General features: G+C 41.9%; 1 protein-coding gene and 1 non-coding gene across 2 annotated transcripts; one reads left to right on the top strand and one right to left on the bottom strand.

Moving 5' to 3' along the window:
• Positions 1 to 2,718: 2,718 nt before the first annotated feature.
• Positions 2,719 to 22,253, bottom strand: GARIN1A (golgi associated RAB2 interactor 1A). Its single transcript, XM_004466443.3, has 5 exons — positions 21,980 to 22,253; positions 20,510 to 20,694; positions 19,462 to 19,702; positions 16,960 to 17,078; positions 2,719 to 3,054 (listed from the first exon to the last, which is right to left on the bottom strand). The coding sequence occupies exons 1-5, from the start codon at positions 22,130 to 22,132 to the stop codon at positions 2,859 to 2,861; spliced, it is 894 nt and encodes a 297-aa protein (XP_004466500.1). The 5' UTR covers positions 22,133 to 22,253; the 3' UTR covers positions 2,719 to 2,858.
• LOC111766054 (U6 spliceosomal RNA) lies at positions 3,144 to 3,250 on the top strand. Its single transcript, XR_002798216.1, has one exon. It is a non-coding gene; the product is annotated as a U6 spliceosomal RNA (small nuclear RNA).
• Positions 22,254 to 23,707: the final 1,454 nt, after the last annotated feature.

Genomic DNA, 23,707 nt, shown 5'->3' with positions numbered 1-23,707 from the left:
CAAGTCTTCTAGTTGTAGGGAGAGGATTTGGAGGTCTAACTTCATCTTTTTTTTTAAGATTTCATTTATTTATGCCCCCCCCCATTGTCTGCTCTCTGTGACCATTCGCTGTGTGTTCTTCTGTGTCTACTTGTATTCTTATTAGGTGGCTTCAGTAACTGATCCTGGGACCTTCTGGAGTGGGAGAGAGGCACTCATTCTCTTGCACCACCTCAGCTCCCTAGTCAATTGCATCTCTTATTGTCTCTCCTCTGCATCTTTTATTTTTTTTTTAAATTTCTCTCCCCTTCCCCCCCACCCCGGTTGTCTGTTCTCTGTGTCTATTTGCTGCATCTTCTTTGTCTGCTTCTGTTGTTGTCAGCGGCACGGGAATCTGTGTTTCTTTTTGTTGCATCATCTTGTTGTGTCAGCTCTCCGTGTGGGCGGCACCATTCCTGGGCAGGCTGCACTTTCTTTCGCGCTGGGCGGCTCTCCTTACGGGGCGCACTCCTTGCACATGGGGCTCCGCTATGCGGGGGACACCCCTGCGTGGCAGGGCACTCCTTGCGCGCATCAGCACTGCACATGGTCCAGCTCCACGCAGGTCAAGGAGGCCCAGGGTTTGAACTGCAGACCTCCCATGTGGTAGATGGATGCCCTAACCACTGGGCCAAGTCCGCGACCTGCATCTCTTTTTGTTGCATCATCTTGCTGTGTCAGCTCTCTGCATGGGCTGGCACTCCTGCGTGGGGCGGCACTTGTTGTGTGGGGTAGCACTCGGAGTGGATCAGCTTGCCACATGGGCCAGCTTGCCTTTACCAGGAGGCCCTGGGTATCAAATCTTGGACCTTCTATATGGTAGACAGGAGCCCGACTGCTTGAGCCACATCCGTTTCCCCCAACTTCATCTTACGTGGACTTTCAATCAGTCTTCCTATTTTCAGAACTACCTTTATCTTTATTTTCAGAGGTACTAGAAACTGCCAATTCCTGTATGTGTCTGGGGTTATTTTTTAGATTTCCAGATTTGCCAATGTAAAGTCTAGCTTTCTTGGGCTTTTGAAGTTAGTTACTATACATATAATTCTGTTCAGATTCCAAAAATGTTAATGTTGTTGTTTTCCTCTCTCTGACTCAGTTTTTCCTGTGAGGTTAATGCCTTAAAAAAAAAAAATCCCTGTCAACAGACAAATGATCCAGTTTCTTCACAAACAATTGCAAGGGGAAAAATATGGAAGGTGTATAAGTCAGCACTCTCTAGGGAAACAATTGATAGGAGATATCTGTAAATATTATGAGATTTAATGAAATTGTCTCACACGGCTATTGGGATGCACAACTCCAAATGCCATAGGGCAGCCTGCAAGCTGGGAACTCCGATCAAGGTTTTAGATGAATTCTCCAGGAGAAGCTGCTGACTGAAATAGTGAAGAAAATCCCCTCTTCTGATTGCTGAAATTGTCACTTCTCCTTTTAAAGCCTTCATCTGATTGGATGAGACATCTCTCATTGCTGCAGGCAATCTCCTCAGTTGATTATAACTCACCATAGATGCAATCAACTTACTGATGATGTAAGTTCATGAAACATCCTCACAGTAACAATCAGGCCAGTGCTTGCTTGACCAAACAACCGGGCACTGCTACTTGGCCAAATTGACACATTAACCCAACCATCACAGAGGGAAAAAGGCTAAGCATTTAAAAGAGACTTAAGAGATACATCCATTAATTGCAATGTATACACCTTATTTAGTTCTTTTTTAAAAAGTATTTGATTGTAACAAGTCGAAATACAGTTTATTTTGGTTTTTATTTGGGACAGGAGAACTCTACAAACAGTAGGCATCCTTTCAGCTCAGATGTTTTTATTTTCCCAAACCAATCCAGCCAGGATTTCTGGCTCAGCACACCTCACCCCATCACACAAAGGGCAAAATACAGGAATGCAGGTCCTCCAGCCTTCATTTGCAGACAGGTGGCTCAAGTTCACCTCAACCTTAGTACCCTTCCTATGTCTCCAAATAGGGTTTGGTATTTCTTACAAACCCTCTTTAAAGGCAGGTAACTTGTCTATTGGTCTTGTTCTCGTTAATGAACCCATAATCTAGCACAGTGCCTGGCACACAGCAGGAGCTCCATAAATACTTGTTGAACTTTGTGGTATTATTTCTCAAGTAAATATTCTCTACCTGTCTAAAGGCTGGCCAAAGCTCTTACCCTCATTCCCAATATTCACAATATAACCTAGTTTGCTTTCATCAGGTTCTCGTTAGTAATAGTCAAATCAGTCAGGACTCCCAAACATCATCTCCCTTATCAGAATCCATGTCTCCATTAGCAACCGAAGTTTGTATGACCCTTGGAGAACCTTCATAGCTTTGACACTAATGCAGGGAGTGGGGAGGTGAGGAGTCACTTTCTTGCTCAAAACAAGTGAGGTAACACAAAGGTCCCCCCCAGTTGGCCCTCATTATTTTTATATTTTTCACTTTGGGCTTGTAGCAACCCTGCCTTCTGCCATTTCAGGTACCCTACCCTTTTAAACAGGAAGTTGGATTATTTCCCAGAGGCCCTTTTCTCTGGACTGACTTTCTTGACTTTGTCTGGCTGCTTTGGGGTTTCAACTGAGTAAACAGCAATTTTTTTTCAACTTCTTTTCCCAGGGAATGAGCTCTGGCTACTAACTTGTCTTTATCCAACTGAAAGCCTCCCTGTAGCACAACCAACCACAAAGAGGGACTGGCCAGGAGGTTTATTAGCAGAAGTGCAGAAGCACCTTGGTATAACGCCATCTCGCCTCTCCCACGGTCAGCTGGCACACAATAGGGACATGGCATTACAGAAAGCTGTGACAAGGCACTGAGGCCAAGGTGTGTGCTAGGGCCCCCAAAAGTTGTCTCCTAGCGCACTGGCTACAGGCGTCTCGATGGCGGGCTCTCCGGAGTTCTCTTGTTCCCAGAGGCTGTGGCTCAAGGTGGCTCTCATGGGTATATTTAGACTGATCGGACTTGCCGTTTCTGAGGGTGTCTTGTTGCTGTTGGAATTGTCCTTTTCAGTGGTGATCTTGGTATGTCTGTTAGTGTCCAGGAATTTGGAGCCAATGAAAGCAATAAAAGAAAAAAGAAACTTTGTTAAAAATCTAATTGAAAAGCCTTGGACACAGTGCTCACCTTAGCAACGCACATATTAAAATTGGAATGATATAGAGAAAATTAGCATGGCCCCTGTGCAAGGATGACACGCAACTTCGTGAAGCGTTCTATATTTTTTATGGTAACACATTACAGTGAGATGAATAAGGTTGGTTTATAAATGAGATTGTGGCTGAAAGCTGTAGTCTAGAGATGTAAATGTCAATTAAAAGAAAGCTAGAGAATAATCTAAGGACCGAATAACATAGTAAACGCAGTGATGGATGGCGATTGTGGTTAATAGTACAAATACAAGAATGTTCTTCTATGAACTAGAACAAATGTACGACACTATTACAAGGTGGTAAGAATATGGTGATGCATGGGAAAAATACAATTAATATAACTTATGGATAATAGTTAACAGCAATACTGTATTATTCTTGCAAGAAGGTACTATGTCAATGCCAAGGGACAATAATAGGGAATATAAGATTTTTTCTTTTGGACTAAGGAAAATGTTTAAAAATTTACTGAGGTGGTGAATGCATACTCTGTGATGAGAGTGAGAGCCACTGAGTGTACACTTTGGATAGAATGTACAAGGCATAGGACTGTATAATGGTAAACTGTGTAGTAGAAGATGGACTGTGACTAACGGTACAAATATGAGAGTGTTCTCTCATGAACTGAAATGTACAATACTAATATATGGTGTTAATAATAGAGGGTACATGGAAAAAATATATCAAGTGTACTCTATGGACCATAGTTAGTGGTAATAGTCTGATCATGTTCTTTCATAATCTGTGACAAATGTTCCCCAACAATGTAAGGGGTAGGTGTAGGGGTGATGGATGGGGATTCTACACATTATGCATGATTGTTTTGTAAGTTCACAACTTCTCTAATAAAAAAATTAAAGAAGTAAAAAAGACAGCCAAAGAAAGAAAACAAAACAAAACCCTTGGACACAGATATGTATATGGAAATGATGGCCATCGATGACACATATCTATGGTATGATGTATCTAAGAGTGACTTGAGGGGAGAAAGCAAAAAGGAGGAAGGGTGGAGCTAAGAATAATTAGCTGAGAAGTGGAACAGATACTTTCTCAAATCTTAAGCATTGTTTTTATGTATTGAGTCCCTAATGTGTTGACTCAAAGGCAAAATCTGAATACACTGGGATCGGCCTGATAACCACTCTAACCTGACAGGTGGTGACTTCAGACTAAAAACAAAGAAAATCTCAAATCAGTTCTTCACAGTAATAATAACTTAAGACTAATTGCAGGAAGTGGACTTGACCCAATGGATAGGGCGTCCGCCTACCACATGGGAGGTCCGCAGTTCAAACCCTGGGCCTCCTTGACCTGTGTGGAGCTGGCACACGTATAGTGCTGATGTGCCCAAGGAGTGCCCTGCCATGCAGGGGTGTCCCCCACGTAGGGGAGCCCCCCACACAGGGAGCACACCCTGCAAGGAGCGCACCCCATAAGGAGAGCCGCCCAGCGCCAAAGAAAGTGCAGCCTGCCAAGGAATGGCGCTGCACACACAGAGAGCTGACACAAAAAGATGATGTAATAAAAAGAAACACAGATTCCTGGTGCCGCTGATAAGGATAGAAGTAGTCACAGAAGAACATGCCGCGAATGGACACAGAGAGCAGACAACCTGGGGGGGGGGGTGCGGGTGTGGGGAGTGTGGAAGGGGAGAGAAATAAATAAATCTTAAAAAAAAAAAAAGAGTAATTGCAACCTATGTGTGTCTAAAAGTGTGTGTGTGTGGGGGGCTAACTTGTTTAAAACTCTGGATTATAAGTAGAATGCATGTTATCTTCAAAAGAAAAATAGAAACTATAAAAAGCACCAAAAGTAAACAAAAATCACTCACACCATTACTATTCAGAGATAAGTGCAGTAAATTTTTAAAGTGAAATAATTTTAGAATTATTTAACTGGAGACTGGCAATATGGTTGAATAATCTAAAAACCTCCATGCTATAAAACACCTAGAAATACTGGATAAAATATAATCAACATAACTTCAATGCATTGTTAAATTCACAAAAAATATAAGAAAATCCCAGGGGCCCAAAACTAAGAGTGGCCTAAAAACTGGAGATGTGAATATAAGCTGAAGCTGGGACTGTCCTGAGGGACTTGCTTGTCTTGGTAACTAAAAGCTTGCATTTTGATGGCCATGTGAGACAGGAGATAAAGCCTTGAACCTGGGACATTTGCATACATTCCATACTTTCAAAACTACACCTTCAGTGAACAGATATACTATAAAGAAATCCATCCAGTGCCACAAGGAAGCTTCCTATATCAGCCTAGTTTAAAGTCAAAAGGAAAGTCTTTCCTGAAAAGTAATTTCTTTGGGTCCATCTTCATACTGGCTTGAGCTATGAACTTACACATAGTTCAAGAACTCCCAAGCTGAGAAACTATTAATAATATAAAAAAATTCTCTCAAGTCATTACTATCCCTGAGGCAGTTGGAAAAAGCAAACTGAATATGGTTCTCTGGGGTCTCCTTTCCCCACGTCAAGACAACAGGAGTCCTACAGATAAAGACCTCTTTTAGATAAGCTCACAATTAAAAATTACAGCTCCAGACAGCTACAACATCCACATGATATCAGTATTTTCAGGAGAGGAAGCAGAGTGATGCAGCAGGGTATCTGGTGTACCTGATAATGGAGAATTCCTAAATCTACCATAGCTACTCAATGGAAAGTGTGGCAGACTGATTTGAGAAGAGCAATGAGTGGAAGAGGTCTGTGGTAAAGTCTGAAGCAGCCGGAGCAGTATGTGCCTTATGAAATCTCAAAACCAGCCAAAGAAGCACCCTTACAGGACAAAGCCTCATGCTAAGGCAAATCACTGGAAGTGGAATCCAAATTGAGCAGGACAGGGACAATAGAAGCAAAGGAAAGAGAATGGTCGACTTAAGATAGGGGACAGCAATGCAGCCAGGGAATCTCAGTATAGTCACAAGAACGTCACAAAAGCAACAAGAGAGAACACCATAGATAAAGCTAGAAAAGCTATGCCAACCCAGCCCTCCTTCCCAAACATTCAGAAAATCAATTTCACATAAAATAAGCCCACAAAAGGATCGTGTTTAAATCCTGTACAAAGTTATATAAGAAAGAGGATATAGAACATAATAAAAACTTATAGATAATGAAAGCAACTAGAAAGATGTGTTTACAAACAAAGGAAAACTGCAATGAAGCATTTCAAAATGAAATAAAGAAATTAAGGAAATTATGGAAAATATGAAATAACAACATGTCAGAATTTTAAAAACTCAAAAAACTCAAGAACTTGAGAAAAAAGTTTGAAAATTTTAAGAAACCAAACTATTTGTGGCAGTTTGATATTGTTTATGAATTCCAAAAATAGATATTGGATTATGTTTGTAAACTGGTCTGTTCCTCTGGGCATAATATATTGTATTGGATACAGAGGTTTCACTCTTACTTGGTTAAATTATGATTAAAGCTTTGATTGGGCCACGTCAGAAGGATGTTGAGTTCCCACCCTCTTGGTGAGTGGGGACACACAGGGAAAACAACAAGGCTCCATTAGATACATCAGAGGTCCCAGGAAGAGAGATGAGACGTTCGCCTGACAATTCTACAGCTGGCCTTGTGGAGTGAGCAGAGCAGCTGATCCTGGAAAGAAATAAGCCCCAGGAAGAGAGGAACCCAGGAAGCCTGAACCCTTGTAGACAAGGCAGCCATCTTGCTCCAACACATGGCAAGAGACTTTGATGAGGGAAGTAACTTATGCTTTATGGCTTAGTAACTGTAAGCTTCTACCCCAAATAAATAACCTTCATAAAACCCAACTGATTTCTGGTGTTTTGTAGCAGCACCACTTTGGCTGACTAATATACTATCTCTAAAACCAAGACTAAACTATGAAGAACACAAGAACAAACAAACACAACAGATAATGATTCAAGAGAAACAGAAGGTTAAAAAGAGAGTTTAAAAAAAGAGAAAGTGACAGATATATTAGATAGGCAAAGATGATACAACATACAAATAATATGAGTATCTGTTTTAGTTTCCTGGCTGTTAAAACAAATACCATACAGTGGGTTAGCTTAAAGAACAGGAATTTATTAGTTTAAGATTTTGAGGCTAGAAGATGTCCAAAATTGAGGCTTCAAAAATATGATGCTTTCTTCATGAAGATTGTAGCTTTCTGGGGCTAGCTGCTGGCAATCCTTGGTCCTTGGCTTTTCTGTTACACGGTAATGCTCATGATGGCATTTTCTCTTTCCTCTTCCAGAAAGAGCTCCAGCTTCTCCCTGCTCCCCATGGCTTCTCTGTGTGTCCAATTTCTTTTGACTATAAACACTTCAGACATTTTGGATTGAGGCCACCTTGTTCAGATAGGGCACACCTTAACCAATAACATCTTCAAAGGTCCTATTTACAAATGGGTTCACACCCATTGGACTGGGGTTGGGACATGAACAGTCTTTTGTGGGGAATATGATTCAATCTCCAACAGTATCCAAAGAAGAAAAAAACTAAATTTAAATTCAAGCTATCTTGAAAGAGCATAACATGTATCCAGTAAAACCAACCAAAAATGATCAATACTGAGATATATGCTAGTAAAAATACTGTCCTCTAAGGAAAAATTAAAAATTGAAAAAAAAATTCCTTTGGCCATCCAGGCAAAAGGACTAAGTCATTTACAAGAGAAAGAAAATAAAATTGTCATCAAATTTTTAGACTACAATGCTTTATGACAGAATATATTGGATTGATATGCTTAGAATACTCAAGAAAAGAAACTATGAATTAAGGATTCTATATCGAGGGAAAATGACTTCCAATTATAAAAGTACCAAACTGTTTTGAACATGCAAGAAATCAGGGAATAATATATTACACCCATGAGTCCATCATTAGGAATCTGCTAGAGCAAGGACTTAAAGCAACTAAAATAACTGGATAAATGTCAGCATAAGAACTGGATATGAGCCCTAAATGTATTTATTTGTAGAACTAAGATGGCTATAAGGGAGAGAGAATGGTATGAATGGGAAATAATATAGAATGGAGATAAATGAAACAGAGAATAGAAAAAACAATAGAGTAAATCAATGAAATCGAAAGATAGTTTTCTGAAGAGATCAACAAAATTGACAAAACTTTAGCTAGATTGACTAAAAGAAAAAGTGAAGATACAAATTACCAACTCAAAAATGAAAGTAATTGGTTCTTCTGAGGGCTATAGAGATCCACAAGTTTTACTGTCATGGCAGATGGAGTTCACTGCCACGTCGGTTGGCCCTTCTTTGGAGTTGGTGTTTCTGCGTGATGGAGCTGGACTCAGATGTGATCTCTTTTTACAAGCCTTTCCTGTTACTTTACCAGAATTGTAGTGGGTGCTGGGGTTTAAGATATATCTAGGGAATCTGAATCTCTGGTCTGACCATATGATAGCCAGGCCCTGAGCCTCAACAGACTTCAGCTCCTACACTCTGGTTTGTTGGACTTACCCCACTCAGCTAACATGGAGTTGAAGAATGTCAACCACCACACCATGGAGCCAAGAGTGCCTACAACTGAAAGCAGGAGGATTGCATCCAGCATCCATGTGGAATCTAAGCCCCCTCTTGACATAGATATGGAATGGACACAACCAATCCAAGGTCCACAGGAAGGAGGAATACAGTAAGGATTAGAATGGACTTACTGATATTCTATTCATGAACTATTGGGGTTAGTAATCGAAGAAAATGTGGCATTGGTGTGGAAAACGTGGCCATGGTGGCTGCTGGGTGCGGGGAATGGGAGGAAGAGATGAGATGTGGAGGCATTTTCGGGACTTGGAGTTGTCCTGGGTGGTGCTGCAGGGACAATTTCCGGACATTGTAGATCCTCTCATGGCCCACTGGATGGAACGTGGGAGAGTGTGGGCTATAATGTGGACCATTGACCATGAGGTGCAGCGATGCCCAGAGATGTATTCACTGAATGCAATGGATGTGTCATGATGATGGGGGAGAGTGTTGCTGTGGGGGGAGGGGGTGAATGGGGACCTCATAATTTTTTAATGTAATATTTTTAAAAAATGAAGTAAAAAAAAAAACTATGAATTAAAAAAAAATGAAAGTAGACGACAATACAACCAATTTTACAGAAATAAAAAGGATTATAAGAGAGTACTATGAATAATTATATACCAACAAATTGAATAAGATAGATGAAATGGGGAAATTCTTAGAAACACACAAATTACCAATACTTAAGAAGAAATAGAAAATCTGAGTAGACCAAAATAAATAAGGAAATTGAATCAGTAATCAAAAAACATACCCACAAAGAAGAGCCCAGACCCAGATGGATTCACTGTTGAATTCTACCAAACACCTAAAGAAGGATTGCCATCATTTTTTACTAAACTCTTCCAAAAAATTGAAGAGAAGGAAACACTTCCTAACTTATTCTATGAGACCAGTATTATCCTGGTACTGAAGCCAAAGACAGAACAAGAAAAGGAAACCATAAGCCATTATCCTTCATGAATCTAGATGCAACAATCCTCAACAAAATACTAAAAATCTAGTTTAGCAGCATATTAAGAGGATTGTACATAGTGACTAAGAAGGAGTTATCACCAGAATGGAAGGGTTCAAAATATGAAAAACAGTCAATGTAATATGCCACATTAATAGAATGAAGGAAAACAACCACATGATCATCTCAATTGATGCAGAAAAAAAATTTGACAAAATCCAACACCCTTTCTTTATAAAAATGCTCAATAAAATAGGAATAGAAGGGAATTTCATCAACATGATAAAGGCCATTTGTGAAAAACACACTATTAGCATCATACTCAATGATGAAAGACTGAAAGCTTTTCCTTTAAGATCAAGAATAAGACCAGAATGCTTGCACTAATTCTATTCAACATTGTACTGGAAGTTCTAGCTAGAGGAATTAGGTAAGAAAAAGAAATAAAAGGCATCCAAATTGCAAAGGAAGAAGTAAAATGATTTCTGCAGATGACATGATCTTATATGTAGAAAATCCTAAAGAATACACCAAAAAGAAAAACCTGTTAGAATAAACTAATTCAGCAAAATTGTAGGACACAAAATCAATAGGCAAAAATCAGTTGTATTTCTTTACAATAGTAATGAACAATCTGGAAAGGGGATTAAGAAAAATTCCAGTTACAATAGCTAAAGACTTATATACTTAGGAATAAATTTGACCAAGGAGTCGAAAACTTGTACCCTGAAAATCATAAAATATTGCTGAAAGAAAATAAAGAAATCCTAAATAAATGGAAAGATACCCTATATTCATGGATTGAAAAACTTAATATTGTTAAGATACCATGCAATGGGTTTGCTTAAACAACGGGAATTTATTAGCTTATGGTTTTGAGGCTAAGAAAAATCCAAATCAAGCCATCACCAAGGCAATGCTTTCTTCCTGAAGATTGGTGTTCTGAGACTGGCTGCTGGTGATCCTTGGTCCTGGGCTCCTCTGTCACATGGCACATGGTGGCCTCTCCTTTCTCTTCCACCTTCCATTGACCTTCAGCTTCTTGCTTCCCATGGCTTGTTTTTCTTTCATTTCTCCCCACCCCCTCATTGTTTGTATGTCTGTGTCTGTTCATCTTCCTTGTTTCCTTAGGAGGTACTAGGAACTGAACCCAAGACTTCTGATATGGGAGGGAGGTACCTAATCATGTGAGCCACGTGCATTCCCTGCTTTGTTGTGTGTTTTTTCTTCTTGTGTCTCTAGTTGCCTCATTTTGTTACGTCAGCTTGTTTTGTCAGCCTGCTGCACCTGCCCATTGCGTCAGCTTACCGTCTTGCTCATCCTCTTTAGGAGGCAACAAGAACCTCTGATCCCTGCTTTGCTGTGTCTCTCAATACGTTTTTCTTCTTGTGTCTTGTTGCATCAGCTTGCCATGCCTGCCTATCATGACAGCTCGCTGTATTCTTTAGCAGGCACCAGGAACCAAACCAGGGGCCTCCCGTGTGGTAGGCAGAAGTTTAATTGCTTGAGTCACATCTGCTTCCCTCCCATGGCTTTTTTTCTGTCTGAATTTAATTCTACTTACACAGGAATCCAGTAATAGGATTAAGCCCCTTCCTGATTGAGTTGGGCTACACCTTAACTAATGTATGTCATCAAAAAATCCTATTTATGGGAGTGGATGTGGCTCAAGCAGTTGAGTGCCCACCTCCTATATAGGAGATCCAGGTTCAGTTCCCAGTACCTCCTAAAGAAGACAAACGAACAATGAGCAGACAATAAGCAGACATTGAGTAAAACAACAAGCAGACTAAGAACAAAAAAGAGACAAACAGGGAGTGGACATGACTCAAGCAGTTAAGTGCCTGCCTCCCACATGGGTTTGGTTCCCAGTGCTTCCTAAAAAAAAACAGACAACAAGCAAAAACAAAAAACAGCAACAACAAGTAAAAACAACAAGCAAAAACAATGAGCAGATAGTGAGCACAAGACAATGAGCAGAAATGAGCAACCAGATGAAGGAGCCATCTAAGGGTTGGGGGAATCCTACTTACAATGGGTTCACATCCACAGGAATGGATTAAGTTTAAGAAGCATGTGTCTCTGATGTACAAAACCACCATACTAACCAAAGCCATCTACAGATTCAATGCAATCCCTATCAAAATTCCAATAACATTTTTTGTAGAAATAGAAAAACCCATTCTAAAATTCATATGGAATATCAAAACAATCTTGAAAAAGAACAAAGTTGGAGGACTCACACTTCCCAATTTCAAAACTTAGTATAAAGCTACAGTAATCGAAACAGTGTAATACTGGCATAAGACTAGACAGACAGATGAATGTAATAGATAGCCCAGAAATAAACCTCACACACATAGTCAACTGATTTTCCACAGGAGTGCCAAGACCACTCAATGGGAATGGACAATCTTTTCCAGGAGTAATGCTGAGAAAACTGGATATCTACATTCAAAAGAATGAAATTGGACCTTTACCTTAATTTATAAAAATGAACTAAAAATGGGAAAGACCTAAATTTAATTTTCATTAAGTTGATATAACAGGCTGAAAAACTAAACTTTCTACAAGTCACAAGGAGGCAAGAGATGATGGGTCAGAATACAAATTCTCAAAGCAGAGGGTCAAAAATAATTTTTTTTGGACACTTCGGGACCCCTGCCCCCAGAGAAAGGCTATAAAAGCATTGACAACAGCTCTGCCCCAATCAAGATAGCAGAGTGGGATGCCTCAGAGCTCTGTCCTCCCACAGAAGCTTTGAACAACCAGCAAAAACTGGCAGAAATATTTTTCTCAAAGCTCCAGAAAACAGTAAAGGATTACAGTAATAGGGAGTGCTGCCCTGGCTGGCCCTTCCCCCGTCCCTCACTGGATTGGCACAGAGCAGGCCCATGCTTCCAGTGTGGACCACTGATCCTGATTCTGGAAGGAGCAGAGTAACCCTAATGCATAGACTGGGAGCATGTATGTCTGGCCCAATCTGTAGTAGCCTAAGTGGTTCATCATCCAAGAACTTGACCTGCATGTGGAAGGCAATTCACAGAGCTCTCCTACAGAACACTGTGGATAGCAGTCAGGTCATTCTGTTTGGGGCAAGGGATTGTTGGCTGTAGGGCATGTACAGTGCAGTGCCCCAGACCATAAGTAAACTGTGTCCTAGGGAAGAGGAGACATTCATATCCCTGTAAGTGGGGGAATTCCTATGGCCACACACACACAAGCCCCAGACAAAACACATGCACAGAAAGGATCAGGGAGACCCCTATGCTTTGGCTTGGACTATTCTCCCTGAAGTACAGCATTGGGCACAGGTCAATCTGCAAAGGCTGGGAAAGGTGTTATCTATTTTATACCCCACCCCCTGCCTTTTTTTTTTTTTTTTTCTGGTTGGCTCCTGGCATTCAAGGAGAGCGCTATCATAACATTAGCTTAATGAAAAGATGCCTCTGAGACTAAATCCCAGTGATAAAACATTAGTACCAAAATGCTCAGGTTTCGACAAAAGATTAAAAAATATACAAAGAAACATGAAACAATGGCCCAGGCTAAGAAGAAGATAAAAGCATTAGAAACCATTGAGGCGGCGGACTTGGCTCAGTGGTTAGGGCATCCGTCTACCACATGGGAGGTCCACGGTTCAAACCCCGGGCCTCCATGACCTGTGTGCAGCTGGCCCATGCGCAGTGCTGATGCGTGCAAGGAGTGCCATGCCATGCAGGGGTGTCCCCCATGTAGGGGAACCCCATGTGCAAGGAGTGCACCCCGTAAGGAGAGCCACACAGTGCGAAAGAAAGTGCATCCTGCCCAGGAATGGTGCTGCACACATGGAGAGCTGACACAGCAAGATGATACAACAAAAAGAGACACAGATTCCCGTGCCAAAGAAGACGCAGCAAATAGGCACAGAGAACAGACAACTGGGGTTGGGGGGGGGGGGGGGGGGGGAAGGGGAGAGAAATAAATAAATCTTAAAAGAAAAAAGAAAAAAAGAAAGCATTGATGATGAGAACCAGATCTGGGATACACTAGACAAAGACTTTAAAAATGGTCTTAAGTAAGCTCAAAGATCTGAAGGAAAACATGGACAAAGAACTGAAAGAAATCAGAAAAATGATAGTAGAGCACAAAGAGAATATCAATAGAGATGGAAATTATGAAAAGGAATCCAACAGAGCTGAAGACCACAAGAAAATAAAATTCCCTAAAGGTTTCAACAGCAGATTGGAGATGGCAGAAAAAGAATCAGTGACCTTGAAGATAAGACATTTGAAATCATCCAGTCTGAGGAGCAGAAAGCATTAAGAATGAAGAAAAGTGAATAAAGTTTGAGGTACCTGTGGGACACCATTAAGCATATCAATATATACACTGGACATCTAAGACACTCAATGAACTCTAAATGGATAAACCCAAATAGATATGAACCATATCATACTATAACCAAACTGTTGAATGCCAAAGATAAAGAGAGAATTCTGAACACTGCAAGAGAGAAGTTACAAGAATAAATAAAGATTTCGGGTAAGGGTAATGACATGAGTGTATATAAATGCCAGTACTATTGTATTTTGGTTTGTAACATTACTTTTTACTTCCAACAGAATCTAAGAGGAACATGCATAAAATGTAATGATAAATCAGTGGTTTTGGACTCATAATAAATATGTACTTTGTGACAAGAGCTACATAAAGGGGGATAGAGGGATATAGTAGCATAGTCTGTATGCTATTGAAGTTAAGTTGGTATCAAAGCAAACAGGATTGTTACAGATTTAGGATGTTAAATATAAACCCTATGGAATCTACAAAGAAAACATTGGAAACTATGCAAGACCACAGAGACAAAAATTAAAGTACAGGTTGCCAGGGTGGAGGGCGAGGGCAGTGGAGAGTTAATGTAGAATAGGCATAGAGTTACTGTTTGGGGAGATGAGGAAGTTTTAGTAATGGAAGGTGCTGCAATATTGTGAATGTAATTAATACCATTGAATGGTATGCGTGGGAGTCACTGAGATAGTAAAGTTCATGTAATATATTACATTACCATAATTTTTTTAAGAAAGCAACCAAAGAGACAATGACAATTAAATACAATCCATGACTCTGGATGGGATCTAACAAAGGAGGAGAAAAGGCTCAAAGGGTCATTATTGAGACATAAGAATAAAACAGAATATAGACTGTCAGCTTTATGTCACTGTTAAATTTCTTGAACTGATAGATGCATGTAAAATTACATAAATGAATATCCTTATTCTTATGAAATATACCTGGAAGTAATATGTATTCAAGGAGCGTGATGCAGACAAACTACACTCAAGTGTACAGAAAATAGATGATAGAGCAAATGTGACAAATGTTAAAAATTGGTGGATCTGGGAATCTGGGGGATAGGGGTATGTTGGAGTTCTCTGTATTATTTTTGTAACTGTCTTGTCAGTTTGAAAGTATTTCAAAATAAAAAGTTAAAAAATTTGTTAAATTTCAAAAGCATTGGAAGAGTGGCAACAGAGAAGATTTTGTGAGGAAGATGTGGGAAGAGAGTCCTTGGAATAAAGCTACTGCCTCTTTTTCTTCAGGCCCAAATGGCGGGCTTCCTGGGATGACCCAGAGAGCTTGAGCTGTGCCCCTGGGGCCTGGGAGACCCAGTAGACGAGGTATGACCTCTGCCTAGGAAACCCGGAGGGCAGAAGAGAGGGGCTAGCGAGCTTTCATGGTAGGAGCAAGGGGAATTGCTTCTGTGTTTAGGGAGTCCTGGCCTCCCCTGCAGTGACTGATCAAAGTACAGTTAGACATTTCCTGAGGACCAGAGAGAGAACCTGGAGCAAATTTATGTCCCACCAAAGAGGACTCCCTGAAAGGGATGAGGGACGTTGACATCTAGGGACCCCTGCGGGGCCTGAGGGAGATGATGTCTAAATAAAAGGGAGCTACAGAATCCCAGGAGTTGACGCAGTCGAGAGACTAGGTAGAGGACTTCAAAGAACCCAAAGAAATTCCTAAGAGAAAAAGTCACTTTAAACATTAGGGAACAGAAATGAAAACCCCTCCCTATGAAAAACCATCTTGTGTGGGGCCAGGCTGAGGGAAGGGAGAGGTGATTGTAAGTACAGAGTTTTGGTAATTTTCAAGCACTGGACATTTTAATTTCAGACTGAGGCTGTTTTTACCATTTAAAGGGACAAAGGACTTTTTATATTCTCAGAGGGAGCCCCTATGTTATTGCGAATGCCCAGAAAACCAGCTTTTATCCAGTGGCAAGGGGAAAACTTCCCGCATTGAAAAAATTATAAAGAGGGAAGCAGACTTGGCCCAGTGGTTAGGGCGTCTGCCTACCACATGGGAGGTCCGCGGTTCAAACCCCGGGCCTCCTTGACCCGTGAGGAGCTGGCCCATGCGCAGTGCTGATGCGCGCAAGGAGTGCCCTGCCACGCAGGGGTGTCCCCCGCGTAGGGGAGCCCCACGCGCAAGGAGTGCACCCATAAGGAGAGCTGCCCAGCACGGAAGAAAGTGCAGCCTGCCCAGAAATGGCGCCGCCCACATGGAGAGCTGACACAACAAGATGATGCAACAAAAAGAAACACAGATTCCCGGGCCGCTGATAAGGATAGAAGCCGTCACGGAAGAAGACACAGTGAATGGACGCAGAGAGCAGACAACTTGGGGGGGGGGGGGGAGGAGAGGAAGGGGAGAGAAGTAAATAAAAAATAAATCTTAAAAAATATTATAAAGAGGTTTTGGAAGACAAAACTAATTTTGCATTTTGATGATACTCTACAAGCTGTACTTGTTCAATGCATTAGTTGCACTACTTGCATTAAGTTGCTATCACTTGTTACTGAAAAGAGACTAATACAGTGACTTTGTAAATTACTAAAACCCTGGAGCCAGTGCTGGTGTTCCCTTTGGGTTGCTGTCTACTCGGTCCATTGCATAGTAAAGGTGGGTGAAGCAAAGAGAATTAAGGATTGTCTTTCTCAAGGGACCCCTATGAGTTAGGATTGGAGCCTGGCTTATTCGCATAATTACCCTCCTCTGAATTAATTTACACATCCCTCGTTTCTTTTATGGAACATCTGCCACATGAAAATACTGGGCTTTGTCTAGGGAGATTTCAGATCAATCAACCACAGACCTGTTTTCAAGAACAGGCTTATAAGAAAGTTGAGGAGGAAAGTTATATGCATATTCGTCTAGAATAAAAAGAAGGAACTGCGATAGGTTTGGTACAGGGTGTCTCTGACCCCACAAGCCCATGCTGCCCCCAACTGCCCAGGGTACCCACCTGGCTGTTGTCACGCTGGGTTGTTCTGAGAATTGCAACAAATTGTCATTGGTTTGCTCAGCTGCCAGCAGCAGGAGGCTTTCGCTGGGCTGGGAAGATGGCGAGAGGCTGCTTTCAGGCTGGATGGAGAGATGGACAGTCAGGTCACCAGATAGTTCTTGGTCCCCCTGGGGGCAGGACCTTAAAGGAGCTCTTAGGATCACACCTGGTCTTGCAGCCCTGGAAACCTGTTCCTTAAGAATTAAGCCCCAGAACCAGCAGACTGAGAATGGGGCCCCTGGCAGAATCATGGCCTCCGTCTGATGGGCTGCTGGGACTACTCTGTCCAGAGCACAAGATTTAAAACATTAAGAACCAGAGCAGTCGAGCTGTAAAAAAGTGGGCAGCGATGTGTCTGACTTTAAATTTGGTGATAATATACCTAAAGCATACAACTTAAAAGAAAAGAGGAATTTTGAAACCCAGTCTATATCCCTTCTACATTAAACAGGTGTGGCACAGGCCTTCTGTGCATCAAAGAACACCTTAAAATCTAAGTCTCCTCTTGAGTTAGAGGTGGAGTGGGCATCGCCATCCCAGGGTGCTCAGGATGGAGGAATAAAATATGGATTAGAGTGGACTTACTGATATTCTACTATAGAATTATTGTGACTCTAGCAATGGAAGAAACTGTATCACTGATGTGGAGACAGTGGCCACAGGAGTTGCTGAGGGCAGGGAGAGGGAAGAAGTGTGATATGGGCGCATTTTTAGGACTTGGAGTTATCCCGAGTGATATTGCAGGGACAGAGGCAGGACTTTATATATCCTGCCATAACCCACTGAATGGACTGGGGGAGAGTGTAAACTATTATGCAAATTATAATCCGTGCGGTGCAGCAGTGCTCCAAAGTGTACTCATCAGATGCAATGAATGTGCCACACTGATGAAAGAATTTGGTGGTGGGAGGAGTGGGGGTGGGGTGGGGGGTGGGGGTGTATGGAATCCTCTTATATTTTTTAATGTAACATTTTGTATGATCTATGTATCTTTTTTAAAATTTTAAAAATCTATTAAAAAGAAAGAAACACCTTAAATAAACTAACAGACAATAACACATCCTTGGGAAAATATTAAAAGATTAACATTCTGGATGTAAAACAAGGTTTATTTTACCAACCAATTTTGAAAAATACAAGGATGCCAATAGAAAAATTGTCAAAGAACACAAACAGTCAGTGCAAAAAGAAAAAATATAAATATATTCATAACAATGTTAAAACTCATTGGAAATCCAAGAAATACCACTTTTTGCCTGACATATTAGAAATGTTATTGAAACATATACTGCTCAACTGTGGTAGGATACAGTGACACAGATACTAATATTATTGGTAAGAGTATAATGTGGTATAATCCTTATGGAAAGTAATCTGGCAATATGTATCAAAAGCCTTAAATATGTTCATGCTCTTTCAACTACTATTATACTTCTAAAAAGCTATTCTGAGAAAACAATTAGAAACATGGACAATATATATAAATGCTTCTTTTAGCATTATTTACAATAATGAAAACTCAGAAACAATCCCAAATGTCTACTATCAGGGGGATGGTTAAATAAATCTTAATTCATTTACACAATTGAATAGTATGAAACACCAAAATGACATTTACAAAGAGCTTTAATAAATCTTGGAAGTGTGCTATTTAAATGTACTTAAAGTGAAAAAAGCAGCATTCAAAGGTAGATCTATAGTACATATATATATATCCTCAAGTATGTAAAATGTGTCCTCAAACATGGAAATTAAAAATTAATTTAGGGAGCAGATGTAGCTCAGTGGTTGTATGAGGTCCTGGGTTCAATCTCAGGTACCTCCTAAAAAATAATAATAATTAATTTAAAAAGAAAAATTGGAAGGTAACATGCCAAAATGTTAAAAAGTGATTGTTGCAGACTGGAGAGATGTGAGGGTGATTTTCCTGTACTTTTCTGATTTTCTTCAAAGAGCACTATTACTTTAACAAGCCTGGGGTGGGCGTGTGGATGTGGCTCAAGTGGCTGAGTGCCTGCTTCCCACATGGGAGGTCCCAGGTTTGGTTCCCGGTGCCTCCTAAGAAACACAAAAACAAACAACAAGCGAAACAAATGGAAAAAACAACTCAGGGGAGGGCATGTGACTCAGGGATTGAACTCCAGCTTCCCACATACGAGGTCCTGGGTTCAATCCCTGGCCCCCAGGACCTCAAAAAAAAAAAAAAAAAAAAGACTGGGTAAAAAAATAGTAAAAATAAAAACACAACAGATTTTAAGTGAGTTAAGTACTTGATAGTGCTTTAAAAAGAAACCTAAACTAATTGGCTTCTTACATTTGTAGACCTCTGTTTGGTATGTGTGCATATCACTGACCCTTAAAAATAATTCCTCGCCCCCTAACACTGGACATCGATGTCCATCTGTCCTCACCGAGTGGCCCACTGACACCTGCTGCTACAGGTCACGGAAGGGCCCCACTTACCGTTGTATCTGTGGACGTCTTGGGTACCAGGCAGTGAGTGAATTGGATTCTTGGGTCTTTGGTAGTGATGGACAGACCTTTCTGCAGAATTTTCACCAAGCGAATCCAAAACTGAAACACAGCCTCTGGGTGTTTTTCGTGGAGCTTAAAGTAGTAGATCTTCTCTGTCACGGTCCTGACCCTCAGGATGCGTTGGAGCCGGTCACAGATTTGGAGCTCTACGTACTTCAGGGGGAGAATCCTGGACACAATCAAGACATTTCCACAGTGGAGCCGGGACTTCAGTCCTCCGTGTTGGTGCCTACCCAGAGCTCGGTGCAGCCTCACTGGCCTCCCATTCTTGGGAGACCCCAAGGGAGAAATCTCATGGTCCTAGAACGGGAACTGCTACTACGAGGGCTGATTCTTCTCTGATTTCCTGTACTTCACTGGACAAGAAGTACCAACAGCTAATGTTCGATGTCTAATATCTCATTTAATCCTCACGACAACCCTTTGATGGGGGAAGGACAGTTCCATTTCATAGCTTTTGAAACTGAGGTTTATAGAACCTAAATAATTTGCCCAAGTTTAGATCTCAGTAAGCAGGAGGTGGACTAAGGTTTTCTGACTCCGCTGCCAGGCTCCTTCAGGGCTTTTCTGGGAGGGACCACTGCGGGACAAGGAGAAAGGTGGACTGTCTGCTCCCTCGTCTCCTAAACATAGAGTATTTTCTTTTTCAATCTCAATACCTCATAATCCAGGTTGACTTTCACACTCCTCACCTTTCCTTTGGAAACTCCCTAAGCTATATTGACAAAGGCTCTATTGACAAAGGGTCCATAACACAGGGACTGTAGATTGCTCTGTCCCCTGCACCAAGCACAGTGCGTGGTACATAATAGATGCTAAGTAAATGTTTGTTAAATGAATGAATAAATGAATTCTACATTGTTTATACTCCAAAGAACACTGCCCTTTCTTTTTATCTAAAATTCAGCTGCAAAACAAGCAAATACCAGTTGACGACTCAATCCCCTTCTGGCCCCTCCCTCAAGCCTTTCTTTACCTTCTGAGGGTGATGACTGGGGCATCACCAGGCTTACTCCAGGTGGAAAATGGACCCTGGGGCCAGGTGATGTTGGCCATCAGGAGGACGTTGGGTAGTGGCAGGCAGGGCACGGAGGAGGTCACCCCGAGGACCACGGTGGTAGACCCTTCAAAGACATCCATCCAGTTCCCGGGCTTGGTGACCTGGAAACCAGCCCCCAGGTACCGGGGTCAGTGAGAGGCAAAGCCAAGGGGTGGGAGCATACAGGTGCTGGAGAGGAGGACTACATCTTGGCGGCAGGCTAGGAGCACTGTGCTGCTTGTCGCGGTGCAGCACACTGGGCTGGGCTGTCACCCCTTATTGACCTTTATTGTTGGTCTCCCCAAACAAACATTAAGCTCATTGGCAACAGGAACCCTGTGCTGCACTTTTGTCAAAAGATGCACTATCTAACTGTCGAAGGATGCACTCGTAAGAAAAAGCTAGGGGGAGAAAGCTGAGTGGCACTGAACTTTTATTCCCCCTTCCTCTGGAGAAGCGCTGGTTTCTAATGGCCTGGAAGGGAGATTGCACCCAGAGAGCCCCTAGGTAATTAGAAGTCCCTCTGCCTGGAATATCCGCTCCCTGCTCTTACTAAAGTCTCAGCAATACCTCAAAGAATGGCTTAAGATCCCATTTAGGGGAAGCCATCTCAACTGACCTGAATTCCCTTATCGTGTCTGTACTCAGGCCTTGGGGGGCGGCTAGTCCGACAGAGAACTTGCTTAGACAGGCACCATTTCATAACGAGTCCTGTAAACCTACACATTCATAGGCTTTGGTCAGAGAGCCTATCTGATCTCTTAGCATTTCCTACCCAGCACACGTTAGGCACTTAGTACGTGCTGGCTGACTGATGAACTGGTTGTGCCACGCCTGCAAAGGAGTACAGGTTCAAGGGTTATAGGCTAGAGCACTAGGGGGAGGCAGGCAGCTCCTTGATACGATCTGATGATTTGATACACATTAGAACGACCACCCCACACTCCCAGGGGTTCCACGTTTCCCCAGACCACAAATGCTCACTTCCAACAGTCATACTGTCACCCTTTTGGGGGCTGGTAGAATTTTGGCCCTGCTTTCAAACAAGGCTATTTCCAAACCATTCCAGAGCCAGGAGACAGAATTTCAAAGCAGGGATTCTGACAGCAACCTCCATTCTCTCCCACCACCCAGCTGGAGTAAGCTCCCATCTGGAATGTGAGCTCTGACCTCTCCTTTTTCAAGGTATAAATCTATCTCCTTGAAGCACCTCCCTGCAGGAGGCTCCGAGGTGCTGTCGACACAAGCTGACGTGACCTGGGGACCCAGACCCTCTGCTTTTCTCTAGCCGTGATGGCTTCTTTCTCCCTCCCAGGGCTTTTAAAGGCCACAGCCTCTCATGGCCCACCCGTAGGAGCAGGTTTTAGAAAACGGAAGGAGATCTGATCCTGAGCGTTACAAGGGTACCTGGGTGAAGTTGCTTTCAAATACCGCCGAGTCAGGGAACAAGTTGTATTCTGGAGAATGAATCAGTTGACAAAGAAGGCCATTTTCTACCCCAAGTTCCACTCCAGGGCCTGGTTCCCTGACCTCAGGTGGGAGGCCCCTAATTTTGCTCATTGGTTCTTAGGAAGAATGGGCTGGGAAACATCTCTGGGGCTCCACGCAGACCCAGCCCGACTCCACGGTGTTGGTGTGGCCAGTACTCCCCCAGCCCCAGCAAGCTCCTACCCTCCTTACCCCCGGGCTTGTCCTCCAGGGCTGGGGGGCCGTCAGCTCACAATGGCATGAATGACATCAAGGAATGTGAGGGTAACAGCAGGAAAGAGGTGGGGCGGGGCAGAAGAGGAGGATTTGGGATGAGCAGGACTCTTTTCTCCCCCTTTCCTACGAGCCTCAACCCTTCAGTAATGTAGCCATGCCGTTATTCACTCACTCAATCTTTCCCCAAATATAAGGAAAATTGCTCTCTCAAGGTTATTATCCCAAGACAGCAATGAGCGGGCCACAATAGCAAGGAAGGCTCTTGGGCAAACCTCCAGCCTTTGGTGGTCTTCCCCTCACAGGAAGGCCTCCCTCAAAAACTCTTGTAAGTGTGAACTGGTCACCCTAAGCCAGGCCCTGACCTGGCGGGAGGCGGTAAGGGCAGGGGAAAGCAGTTGATCTCAATCTTGCCTACCCCGGCTCACAGGATAAACTGAGCATTAAAGAAAAGCCCGCACACATACACAAAATACACTAGGTTGTTATCAAAGAAAAGTGGCTTATTTATTTGGAAACAGCAGGTAAAGGCAGAGGTAGTGGCAGGATGGTGTGTTGCAGCCAGCTCAAACCGGGTTGCAAGGGCCAACTGTTCGATTTTCAGAAATTTTACAAGCCAGTTACTAAACACAGCCTCCGCTGAAAATTAAATTATATAAGCTTACAATTAGACAAATTATATTATAAAAACAAAGTGAAAAATATCCAAAACGCATCACTTCCTAATTATTTTACTACATTTGACTATTTTCTATGCTTTTGAGGGTATTTGCATACAGTGTATCTGCCTTGTAGAACTAGCAAATGAGGGTGTGCTATTGCGCATTTCTTCCCAGTGCAGCTACTTCATGTTGGTAGCTGAAATCAGCCACGTTGGGAGCTTCTTACCTCACAGAAATCAGTAAATGCTACAATCTGGTCTTGATTTACTGGTTTATGTGAAGAAGAAAATGGTAATGATGCAGATTAAACTTAATACTGTGTCTGCAGCTATTATATCATGAGAACAACAACAACAACAAAACTCTGAGGAAATACCTGATTTTTTAGCAAAGAATTTGTTCACGGCATTGGCAAACAGATGAAATCCCAGCATAAATCTGTGTTATTTGACTTTCACCTTACTCATTAATGAAAATGAAAATATCAACCAACATGCATTTCGGAACTACACTCATTCATCAGTTGCAAACCATAGGTTGGCTATAACTCCAAGAGTCAAACAAAAATCAATGAAAGTTTTCTGTAAGAATCTGTGGGCTATATGAAACTTACAATAGAGTCTTGTGTATTTTATTGGGTTATTTGTAAATTGTGTGATATACAGATTTTATGTCAGTAAAATTTATTAAGTAAAAACATATATGCTTATATATACACATGCATCTGTTTTCCTCTGAGAGCGGTTTTGTCAGCATTTGTGAGCACACCACT

Source organism: Dasypus novemcinctus, chromosome 5 (genome assembly GCF_030445035.2).
Source record: "Dasypus novemcinctus isolate mDasNov1 chromosome 5, mDasNov1.1.hap2, whole genome shotgun sequence".
In the NCBI taxonomy this organism is placed as follows: domain Eukaryota; kingdom Metazoa; phylum Chordata; class Mammalia; order Cingulata; family Dasypodidae; genus Dasypus; species Dasypus novemcinctus.
This window is presented reverse-complemented; position numbering and strand designations above follow the sequence as displayed.

Coding starts and splice junctions, on each gene's coding strand:
- GARIN1A (XM_004466443.3), bottom strand. CDS start 22,132: ATGAGCAAAATTAGGGGCCTCCCACCTGAGGTCAGGGAACCAGGCCCT. Junction 20,695..21,979: donor TTGAAAGCAACTTCACCCAG/GTACCCTTGTAA, acceptor GCTGGTTTCCAG/GTCACCAAGCCCGGGAACTG. Junction 19,703..20,509: donor CCAGTCATCACCCTCAGAAG/GTAAAGAAAGGC, acceptor GATTGTGTCCAG/GATTCTCCCCCTGAAGTACG.